Genomic DNA, 11,948 nt, shown 5'->3' with positions numbered 1-11,948 from the left:
CCGAGGTGCCAGTCTGACTCCAGCACTTTGAGCATCTCTGCTTCTTGGTCTCCACATCCTTCTATCAGGGCAATGCTATTGCCTACGTAGGGCTGCTGAGATGGGAGATGATTTGTAGAGGTGATAAAGCTAGTGGCAGGTGCATAGCAAGTACTTGATAAAAGTTTTGTTTTAAGACAGGACTGTGGGAATCTGCAGAGTTAATATCATTCAAGCCAGAAGATGGAAGCCAAAACAGTTCAGCTTGTGGTGAAATCGAGCCCCCTCCGGATACGACGACAGCTTTCACCTGCTGGCCCAAAGAGGCTGGCAACTGCCTGCCACCAATGCCAGGGACAGCACATGGGAGTCGAGGGCTGCAGGGAGGGCAAGGAGGGCACGCATGGCCAGAGGATACCAGGGGTCGGTGGGAGCAGTCAGGAAAGCAGCCGGGACCCCCACGCTGGGAGAACCCAGCGGAGCTGATGCCCTCCAGCAGCCGGGCCTCCAGGAGTCAACCCGGCCATCCCAACAGGAGGCACCACAGCTGCCCAGCCGCTCCCCCCCAACCCCGAGCTTGACTTGCCATGCGCTAACTTCACAATCTCTTCTCCAACCAGTAGCTCCTCCAACTCAGCGTGCGGCTCCCTGTAAAGCTGTCAAGCAGCTAGATCTTAGGCATCTGCAGATGGCCTCCTCCTTCCGTCTGGACGACTGCAGCCCCGCCACAGGGCATGGCATGCACCACCCCCCGGCCCAGCCCTAAACACCATGTTGGCTGCCACGGGCCACGAGCATCATGTGGTTGCAGCTACACATCCTTTCTCTGGAGGTTTGTACCAGAGGGCCGAGGGACACCACACGCCAAAGCACATGAAGAATATTAATTAAATGAAGGTTTATTTCAAAATTAGTCTTAGGGTGGAAGCTGTTTTTGAGGGCTGGAGCCAGACTACACCATGAGTGGCGACAGCGTCTACCTCCCTCCGACACAGGCAGAGAGGAGGTGACGTCACCAGCCCTGCCCCTCGGTCATGCATCCAATGGTTACTAGGACTAGAAGCCAACAGCAAAGGACCCCGCGCATTTGCTCATGTTTAATCCAGGTTAAGCTATACACGTTTAAATACACGGCGGAGGCTACGTGGTGTCATGCAGTCCCTGCGGTGGGATGACTCTTGCTCAGTGACCTCCGCAGCAAGGCTGCTCCCAAGGGCAAGGTTAGGTAGGACAGAGCACTGGAAAGAGAAGAGGAGAGAAGGGATGTCAAAGCAAGTGTGTGGCCAGACCTGCCAGCCCGGGGTGTCCGTGGCCAAGAGCGGTCACGCCAGCCTCTCGCCAGCGTCCTGAGCAGAGAACTGCCCCCTTAGAACCAGGGAAAGATGGTGATCACGTGTCTTCCTTCCAGAAGGAGGAAGAGCCAGGGATAGGCGGTTGTTAGGTGTAATGATTCACTGCGTGGTCTCTGCTACCCATCTGCTTGGGTTCACATCCTGGGTCTGGCTGTTACTAATTCTACGACCTTTGGGAAATAACTTCTCCTACCTGTGCTTATTTCTTCATGTATACAGTAGACTGTGCCTCTGCCTACCCCACAGGGTTGCTCAGAGGCAAATAGAAAGTGCTCAGGAAATGTTAACTAGTTTTATAAATTCACTGACATTTCAGTGGATCGTGAGGGGTAAAGTCTAGCTCTCGGGCTCCCAGACTTATAGAACCCATTTCTACACACCTCCTTTGAGAAATGGGATGCTCTTTTAAAACCTTTAAGAGTCAGAAGTTCTTCCCAATGTTTAGCCTAAATTCATGCTGCAGAAATTTAAGATTAATCTTTCTGAGCCTTATGGAAACAATACAGCTCAGAGGTTCTAAACTGAGGTCCACAAGCCTTTGGAAGCTGCGCCCAAGGTTGTGCCTGTGGAGCAAAACCTAATGAAAAAAAGAATCTGGACAGTGAATGACCATTGATGGAGAGTGTTACAGAGTCAATGTTTGTGTCCCCCCAAGAATTCATGTTGAAGCCCTAACCCCCAGTGCAGCTGTCTTTGGAGATGGAGCCTCTAAGGAGGGAGGGTTAAATGAAGTCACATGGGTGGGGCTCTGATCTGCCGGGATTAGTGTCCTTGTAAGAAGCACCAGAGCGCTCTGTCACTCTCCTCACACACACAGAAGAAAGGCCGTGTGAGAACATAGTGAGAAGGTAGCTGTTTACAAGCCAAGAAGAGAGCCCTCACTAGAAACCCACTTTACTGGCCCCTTGATCCTGGACTTCTACCCTCCAGAACTGTGAGAAAATAAGTTTCTGTTGTTTAAGCCACCTGGTGGTCTTCTGTTTTAGCAGCCTGAGCAGATTAATACAGATATTACTATCCCCCAAAGAAAGACAACCAGGTAATAGGTGTCTCTTAATGGAAGTTTACAACCATTGATAACCTAAAACTTATCAAAAATTTTGTGGACAATTAATTGTACACTGAGTTCTCTGGCCCTGCCTGGTCTGGTCTGGTGTGGACGATCTGAATGTGCTCAGTCCTCTAGCTCTACTGGCCAACAGGAAATACAAAAGGTTGAAGAACATATTAAATGAAACCGTGAGGACGCAACTACCAAGGAAAAGCCGGAATGAGGAAATGCTATGGGGCAAATAACCTGGTTTCTCTAAGAAATAAAATTCAAAGAATGAGAGAGAGGAGGGAAAGGGGAACCTATATATATTAAAAGAGATTAAGAGATACATTATGCAGTTGTAATGTATGGACCTTCTTTGGATCCTGATTCAAACAAATAACCTGAAAAAATTTTATAGGAAAATCAGGGAAACCTGAACACTGGTTGGGTAATCAAAGATACTTTTTATTTATTTTTTGGCCATGCCATGCGGCCTGCGGGATCTTAGTTCGACCAGGGATCGAACCTGAGCCCCCTGCAGTGGAAGTGTGGAATCTTAACCACTGGACGGCCAGGGAAGTCCCTCAAAGATATTTTTACATTTTTTATTTTTCTAATTGTGATCATGATATCGTGGTTATGTTTTAGGAATGTACACTGAAATATTCATGGATGAAAAAAATATATAATGGTTGGTATTTGCTTCAAAATAACATGGAAGAGACAAGTGATATAAATGAAAACTAGATTGGCCAGGAGTTAATAATTGTTAAAGCTGGATGTTAAGTCCATGGCAGTTCATCATACCATTCACTCTACTTTTATATATATTAAAAATTTCCATAATAAAAGATGAAACAAAAAAGTTATGAAAGGATGTAGCTAATCATGACTCTAGTTTGCTGCCTTTCAAGTAGTTGAAACTGTTAAAGGTATCCTCTGGCTTTGTTTTTGCCAACTAAATAGCCCAAGCCGCAGAGAACTTTCACAATAAGTCTTTTGTTGGTTTGGCTGCTTTTTGTGTGGAGTCACTCTGGTGACACGGGGATGATGGAATCTCCTCCTCAGGCCTCCTAGCAACATCCAAAGGCGAGGGCCCCCTCACAGTTGTCCACTGAGTTCCCTGGCCCTGCCCGATCTGGCCTGGCATGGGTGCCCTGGGATGGTGGCAGTGTGGGTTCCACATGTACAGCAGGAGTCCTGGGGGACGGGCCCTAGAGGACGCTTCTGCTCCCAGAGGCCTGGGCCACTCTTACCTTTTAAAATGTAGTCCGTCAGCAAAGTGGGCACCTTCTCATTATCCTCCTTCATGGCAAAGAGAACTGAGGAAGGAGAGAGAAAGGAGCTAAGATGCATCAGGGCGTAGAGCTCACCTCTGGGGCCAGACAACCCACCAACTCAAAGTGAGCGAGAAAGGAGTCAAGGAAACAAGACATTCATTGAGTACTGAGCAAAGTCTAGAAGCCTCTGGCAAGAGTCAGCATTCAACCTGCTGGGGCAGGGAGGGGGCTGGTGGGAAATCCATCAAAAGAGTCAGGGTGGCCCTAGGGATGAGGTGACTTCTCTTTTATCCTTTACTTTTTGTGTGTGTGCTCATCTATAATTTCCATATCACCTCCTAAGTATGTATCTTTAATGATCGTAAAAATAAACAAAGCAATTTAAAAAAGGAATCAGCTTTCAGATGCAATCCAAATGTTAAGAATAACAGCTGTCACATCACCGAACCACTGATAAATCTGTCTTTAAAGACATTCTATTCATATAAACAGATATTATTAGCAAAGTTCTCACCTCCAGTTTATTAACAGCAAATGAATTTAATTTCACAAATATTTTCTACTCTATGCCTAGTACAGCGCTAGAATTTGTGGAAATGCAAGAGTATTAATGACCCTCAAGGAGCTTACAGACTTCTTGTTGAAACAGGATATGACCTACACATGAAGCAAACAATAGGGAAGTGACTAAAGCCTAAAGGCTTTTTATAAAAGTTTTTAAAACAGATTTTTCTGTTGTTAAACTAGGAAGCATCTTCTCATATTCATGATTCATGTTGTGGAAGTCAGCTTTGTAGAAAATCCTTCAAGAAAATACCTGGACCTTGCTTATACTATCAAAAAGTGAGGGCAGGGGTGGGTTATCCAACAATAGAGTTATTCATCAATAGATGCCTTAAGTAAACTATGGTATATATGGTATATACGCAGTCTCATACAGCTTCACGAGAAATGAGAGCCATCTGTATATACAAGACATACTTATGAATGAAGAAAGAAGGCTGCAGAACTTTATGTATTAATTTTAAATGAGTAAATAATAAATGCTGATATTCACAGAAAAATCTGGAAGAATGTGCATGAAACCATAAAAAGCAGATACCTCGGAGTGTGAGACCCTGGGGGATGTTCCCTTCTACGTGATATCTCTACGGTGTCCAGCTTTTTTCCATGAACATGTATTATTTTTGGCAAGTGGAAAAAACACTGAAGATCAGCTGGCCCTGATAGCTGGGGTCAGGAGGCAACCATTACAATGGAGGGACCTCCCAGTCCATTCCTAGGTCCTGTTTTCCATTGATTACCTTGCCTAGTTGCAAGTCAGGGTCATGGAACTTGACTCCAAAGCTCAGGAGTGGGTGAGGAACAGAGCCTGATGGTGGTATGAGTCCGTGGCCAACTCCAGAAAAAGACTGGACCTCAGGCCATCCAGGCAATGGTTTCTTTTATTTCTTCCGTATTTTTAGACATGGATTCATTTCAATGTAATAGGCTGAAAATACTTTGCATCTGAGCATGGGCAGACTAAATGCTGCCCACCAAGAAGATAGGCGTAGGGCTTCCCTGGTGGCGCAGTGGTTGAGAGTCCGCCTGCCGATGCAGGGGACACGGGTTCGTGCCCCGGTCCGGGAGGATCCCACATGCCGCGGAGCGGCTGGGCCCGTGAGCCACGGCCGCTGAGCCTGCGCGTCCGGAGCCTGTGCTCCGCAGCGGGAGAGGCCTCAACAGTGAGGGGCCCGCGTACCGCAAAAACAAAACAAAACAAAAAAAAGAAGATAGGCGTAAAAATGCAATAATTGCACTCAGTCAATATGTGACTAAGGTGATCTCCAAAATCCAAAATTTATATAAACTTCCCAGTCCCTGGAGCCAGTCTTTGGCCTACATTCTTGACTCAGGAGTCGGGGAAAGAGGAGTTGTTATTCACAAACCCATACAAGGATGTGCCCAAAAAGAGAGCTTTCATGATCTACAAGAGAATTGGTATTCAGGAAAGTTGGCGGTTTTTTTTTTAAAGGGATAAAATATTGGAATGTCGTATGTCCATATGACGGAAGAGAGAGCCATAAAAAGGATGTTAGCCAAATGTTAACTGATGTGACTGAAATCATGATGTGAAATTTTATAGCCGGTATAATCCCAACCATTTGGAAAAGGCATAAAATACTATGGCTGAAAAACACCATACAGTAACCACAGTGAAGGGGACAAGAAGTTACTTATCTTCTTTGGTTCACATTTCTATGTTTCCAAAGTATTCTAAATGATGGATATACTCTAGCTCTAATTTTTTAAATGAGCTTGAAATGTGTAAACAAACCCAGTGTTTCTTAATTAAAATGAAAGGATTTCACACTGAATTCCTGAATAGGTATCTGTAATAAATGTATAGCTCTTCCTTTTTTAAAAAAGAGCATGATAGAAAAAAAATAAAGAGCACGATAGAGTACTCTACATATATCAACCTTCATAATTTGTCCAAATTATTTTCCAAATGCTTACTGCTTGTGAAAATACAAACACCTATAAATGTCAGCTCGTTTCTATCTGCTTCCGTTAAAAAAAAAAATCTTTGTGCATATGTATGCAAATAAAGGCGCTCCAAATGAGTTTAGAGGAAGCGGATGCACTTTGAATTTAAAATTCCAGATTCTCAAGGCCGCAGTATCTATTGATGTAGGCAAGATTTCCATTTACCAGAACCTGCTTTAGTTCTCCAAAATGATAAAAATGAAACCGTTTGGGCACCTTTAGCACTGGGCCCAGGAGGTATCTATCTTCCTCAGCCAAACAGCTGAAGCGCCTCTTCCCATTCCCTAGGGTGTCAAATAGCCCCGCAGGGGTCCATTCCCACCGAGGCAGCAGCACAGCAATGGGCTGCGTCGCCCGCTTAGTGTGTCACTCAATGCAGTGCACGGTTGCCAGGGAGATGGACGGTCTCGTGATTCACTGAGCCCGTCCCCACATCTCAGCCTAAGATTTTTCTCTTCCTAAACGAATCAGGCTGACACTGAGGGCTGACACCACGTGCCCCCCAGCCCTTTGGGGGTTGTAGTGTTTGATGTCTATAAAGAGATTTTGCCTGCAAAAGGCTCTTTATCACAGGCTGTTTTCTCCCATAGCTCAACGTTTCTTAATATTACTCGACACTAGAGTCAGAGTGGAAGAGAGGAAGCAGTCATTGCCTGGAAGGAAAACCAGACTCTATTCTCTCTAATCAGCCTTACCCCACCCAAGAAACCTTGCTTCTCACTAAATACAGCCAGTCCCTTAGAAGGAGCTCCCTGCTTTAGGAACACGAGGCAACCTCAAGCTGCAGAAGAGAGAAAGGGCAAGGCAGAGAGTACACAGCCTTGAGAGCTGTGGATGAACCACAGAGAGCCCCTGCACACCACTACTACCCTGCCACCACTCCAGCCTCTTCCACCAGCTCCTCTTCTCTGGCAAGTCTCTTCCCTTACAGGAACCGGGAAAAGACGAGGCAGCTCTGGGTGTCGCTGCAGAACTCTTTAATTGTACCGCGCGCCGGGGACGTGATGCAACGGTGTGAAGCACCTTTTGACCCATAGAAACTGCTCTGGGGACACCTCCGGACTGAGATACCACGGGTGCAACTCACAGGGTGGGAGGGAGAGAAATGAGCCCCTGGTCTCGCTGCGAATGGGAGGAACAACTCACTGTTTGTCAGCATCTGGAGATCTTCCACCGACGGGGGCGAGGCCTTCTTCTCGTAAGGGATGACCGTGTTCAGGTACTAGAAGACAAGCAGGGTGTGCAGCATGTGAGACAGAAGCCCGGCCCCCGGGCGCTGAGATACGGTTGACAGCTTGCATGGGGATTGGGCTTTTCTCTAAAAAACACGCTCCATCAAATTTGACGTTCTCGACAACACCCATGATGATGTGCGCGCCATCGTTTCAGGACTTTTTCCCCATTTTTGGAAAATGTCTCTTTAAAAGTAAGACTTTGCCATATTAGCCAGGAAAAATGTCCCTCCACTCCAACAGATATATTCTTCTGACACTAGAAAATTTTGATCGTTTAGGAATCCTGGTGAGCTTTTTCTCCTCCAGGCTGAAAGCAGACAACATTCTAAGGGGCGGGGGGTGGGGGGTGCGGTGATATTTTCTTATCTTCTGCAGTGCAACTTGAGAATGAATGGTTTCTCTTCTGTCAAAATGACTGGTGAGAAAACCTCAACCCCGCCCTGGGTCTGGGATGTTGGGTTTGCTCCCTCTGCTGGAGATGAGGTGCTCCTACAACAAAATCATCTTAGGGTCCAGTGGGATATCAAAGAACACCGGCCAGAGAGACCTGGAAGGTTCTGAGGGAGCCTGGGGTCGTGAGTGAGAAGAGCTCTAGACCAGGAGGCCTGTGTTTCAGTCCTGGCCCTGCCACTAGCAGCGTGGCCTTGGGGAAACGCCTAATCTCTCTGGGCCTTAGTTCTCACTGCTGTGAACTCAGGGGAGTGAGTTAGATGTTCCTAAAATCTCTTCCCAGGCTGTAGTTCCAGAATTCTAACACTTAGGATTCAGCTACAAATACGTCTAAAACAGACACAGTTTTTGTGCACAATCTCAAAGGTGTCTACTGACAAACGGGCCTTCTCTGTTAGACTACGCATTGCACGAGGGCAGGACCAGCTTTTACTCATCTCTGTACTGCCCTAAGCAACAGAGCCTATAGTACATGGCAGGCACCTGAGAGCCAGAAATGCAAAGCCACTTCTCAGGTGAGAAGCGATTGAGCTAAAAGGGAGCTAAACAGGAGACCCCGCAGCACGGTTACAGTCAATAGGGCAGCTGAAGTGAAGAGGCAGCCTTGGTGGCATTGGCTCACCTGGTGGCCCAGTGTGGCAGAGGTAATGAAGCTCTTGCATGGGATCTTTCATGAAGTGGATTCCCCTTTAATGCATTTTGTTCTGAAAACAACTGAACTCATAGGTCTACAAGTAGTGTTGAGTTTTAAGTTTTACCCAGGCCCTCTAATATTAAAGCTCAAAAAACTGTGCCTTTAAAAAGACACTTTTTGTTCCTCCTTAGAATGGAAGAAACTGTTAGGACATTTCCCCCTGCAACCTGCCCCAGTGCGGGGATAATTCTAGTGAATCACCATCCCCTGCTCTGTTGGGGAGACCAAGCTGCAAGAATCTGGGAAGGAAGCTGGGAGCAGGGAGATGGGTTTGTACCTGCTTGTCAGTTCCTGAGGGGCCAAAAGTCTGGCGGATGCCGCTCTGCAGGATGTTGGAGATGCCTTCCATGCTGAAGCGCTGGGGAGGGGGGAGAACGAGACTCAGAAGGGCAAGTGCTTCCTGCTCATATCCATCGCCCCAGGGACGCCTGTGTCCTCCCTAAGCTACCTGGACCCGTCAGCTTCCATACTGTCCCAGATCCGGGCCCCAATTCTGCGACTAGAAAGCAAAGGTAAGACCTGGGCTAAGAGACAGGCCAAAATTTCAGCCTGAGCTTTGCAAAAAGAAATAGCAGAGTCTCAAAGACTCTTATCTGAGTAAGTGCCTCGGGCAACGAGACCCCCCTCTGCACTCCTGGCTTTCCTCATTTCAGCCTCCATTGTGTAAACAGAAAAAGAAAGCAGCAGCGGGAAACTTGGACAGATGAGGATGAAAATGTCTCAGGGAAGAAAACAAAATGCCCAGCCATTGGGAAGGGCAGGTGTAAAACGACTGTCCTCATCTGGAAAGCTTTTTCCAAAGTGCATATGCCTGGGCCCAATTCAGTAGGTCTGCGAGAGAGCCCAGGAAAAGGTATTCTGAAAAAGCGCCTCAGCTGATTCTGCTGAGCTTCCCTGATGGAGAGTCACTGGTTAGAAGAATCTGGTCAATATAACAAGGCGTCATAACGTTCCATCCTGAAACACCCTATGGACATCCTAAAGAGATGAGTCAGGACCATAAGCTGTGCTGGTAGCAGGCTTGTCCCAGGGCACAACTCCTTTCAATCCTAAATGCTTTCACCCCACTCTTTAAGATCTAGCCTAAGAGAGCACACGCCATAGTCACTTATTTTCCAGTGTTACGTCCTGTCTCCTCCGGTTAGAACGGGCGTCCTCTAGGGGAGCAGAGGACACGGCTGGGCTCTTCTCCCTCCCGTGGCTCTGCTGTCTGCCAGGGTGTCCTGCTCACTGTCACGGCTTAGGACAGGTCTGTCTGGGGCCACGGCAGGGCTGCTCCCGGGGCCTGCAACGGGGAGCTCGGAGGCGTGGGTGCACTTGGTCCTCGAGCCGGGCTGTCCTCTTACCTTGAGAGGCATCTGGCTTCCCTTCTCTATCCGGCCGCTCTGCAAGCTCAGCCCTTTCTCTTTCCGCCTCTTCTTCATCAGTTCTCGCTGCTCTTTCTGCTTCTTCTGTACCTCGATGAGCACCGTGATGAAGGAGTTCTTCACTTCCTTCTCGAACTCCAGCTCGTCTCGGCGGGCCAGCTGCTGCACCAGCTCCTCTGAGAAGTCTCGGATGGCGCCCTCCACCTGGTCCAGCAGCTCTGTCAGCTCAGACCCAGACATGTGCCTCAGTCCTGCAGGGGAAGACCATCCTGCAGGGTCACTGCATCGAGCCCAGCCCACTGGAGAGGCTCCCGGGGTCCTAGCCGCCTGACAGGTCTGGAGGAGACCCCCCGCCCCACACAGTTCCTCAAAGGGCCACGACAGACCTTCACAATTTCGGGGCGTGCCAGCAGGGAGAGCCAGTCATCGACTGCGGAGGAGAACATCATCTCGGGGAAACCAAGGAGGGAGGAAAAACAGCCCCCAAGGACTGTGGACTCCGTGGACTCTGTCCACAAAAACGTGTGTGGGCAGACGTGTGGTTTTTGATCCCTTGTTCCATCTCCCTATTTTTCCTCTGTCTCTGTAATATTCCTCATGTGAAATGGGTCAAGAATTGGGGGGAAAACACATGACGCAGGGGTTTGGCATCCGTGCTGACGAGCAATAGAGAGGTGGTGTTTATCCCCAAAACCTGATCAAGACACAGCCGACAGCAAAATAAGCAGAGCGATCTGAGGCCTTCTTTACACCTACTGTCCTGTGTCGCAGTGCACGTGCCCAAAAATACATGAAACATGTAAAGATGGGCAACATGTACAGAAAAATGAAGTCTGGCTTCTTGGTACCGAGTTGTCTGCTACTGTCAGAGAAAAGGAAAGGGAACCTGGGAAGACAGGACACAGATCACTTTGTTTGTTTGTTTTGTGGTATGCGGACCTCCCTCTGTTGTGGCCTCTCCCGTTGCGGAGCACAGGCTCCGGACGCGCAGGCTCAGCGGCCATGGCTCACGGGCCCAGCCGCTCCGCGGCATGTGGGATCCTCCCGGACCGGGGCGCGAACACGGCTCCCCTGCATCGGCAGGCGGACGCGCAACCACTGCGCCACCAGGGAAGCCTGATCACTTTATTTTAAACTCTTGTCCCCTAAGACTTCTTCACCTAAAGTAGATTCGGGAGCATATTTTTGAATGTGCCCCTTCCTAGTGGCATCTTTTGTTTCTACATCAGAATCCATTTTCCTTTCCCTTTCAGCTCCTGCTCTGCCGGGGTATTTGCTGACTTAGTTCAACCTTCCCCTCTAATTTCGCTCTTTGGAGCTGTCCTCCTCCTTCTGTTTTTGCCATTTCACTCTGCATTTCAGCCGTTTCCCCGAGTCTTTTGCCGAGCAGTTCTATGTGTGGGACCTTTGTGTGCCGGAGAATGGCCTGATTGGAGTGGCTGTGAATGCAGCACCAGGGCCAAATCCACTCCATCCCTCCCAGCGGATTCCTTCTGCAGCCATCGCCCTGCCTCTGCTCTTCAGAGCCACAGGGTTTTACTTAGAGGGTGCAGTTCTTCAGATCACGCCTCTATTTTCACCACTATTCTAGTCCATGCTTGGACCTTTATACCCTGACCAGCCCGCCTTCCCTCCCCATCGTTTATAAGTCCCGTCACCCCCATTCGGCTCCACTCCCAGGGAACGTGTCCCATCCGGCTGCCTGGTTACCACTATCCCTGCAGATGGATGAATTTTATACTCAGTTCTGCCACTGCTGTTACATCTTTTAATTTCATGCTTCATCCACCTCTTTCTTTGTAGGATCATAATTACCACAAACCTGTGTCAGAGAGTTAATATGATACACAGATTAAGAGTGTGGACTCTGCAGTTAACCTGCCTAGTTTCAAATTTTGACTCCACCCCTTAAGACTTGAATGTGGCACAGGGGCAAATATGCATTAAAAATAAGAGGCTTAACAAACACATGAAAAGATGCTCAACATCACTAATCATTAGAGAAATGCAAATCAAAACTACA

At 48.1% G+C, this 11,948-nt stretch overlaps 1 protein-coding gene across 1 annotated transcript in view; it reads right to left on the bottom strand.

Annotated features, from left to right (window-relative positions):
- Positions 1–862: 862 nt before the first annotated feature.
- Positions 863–11,948, bottom strand: part of FEZ1 (fasciculation and elongation protein zeta 1) — a 40,107-nt gene continuing 29,021 nt past the window's right edge. The window contains exons 6-10 of the mRNA XM_007106616.2: positions 9,905–10,176; positions 8,836–8,916; positions 7,326–7,401; positions 3,624–3,689; positions 863–1,217 (exon numbers count right to left, since the gene is read on the bottom strand). Of these exons, the coding sequence (XP_007106678.1) occupies positions 1,201–1,217; positions 3,624–3,689; positions 7,326–7,401; positions 8,836–8,916; positions 9,905–10,176 (512 nt within the window). The 3' untranslated portion in view covers positions 863–1,200. The remainder of the gene's footprint in view (positions 1,218–3,623; positions 3,690–7,325; positions 7,402–8,835; positions 8,917–9,904; positions 10,177–11,948) is intronic.

This window comes from Physeter macrocephalus, chromosome 16 (genome assembly GCF_002837175.3).
Source record: "Physeter macrocephalus isolate SW-GA chromosome 16, ASM283717v5, whole genome shotgun sequence".
NCBI classification, from domain to species: domain Eukaryota; kingdom Metazoa; phylum Chordata; class Mammalia; order Artiodactyla; family Physeteridae; genus Physeter; species Physeter macrocephalus.
The sequence above is the reverse complement of the archived record's forward strand: the minus strand, read 5'-3'. Positions and strand labels throughout refer to the sequence as shown.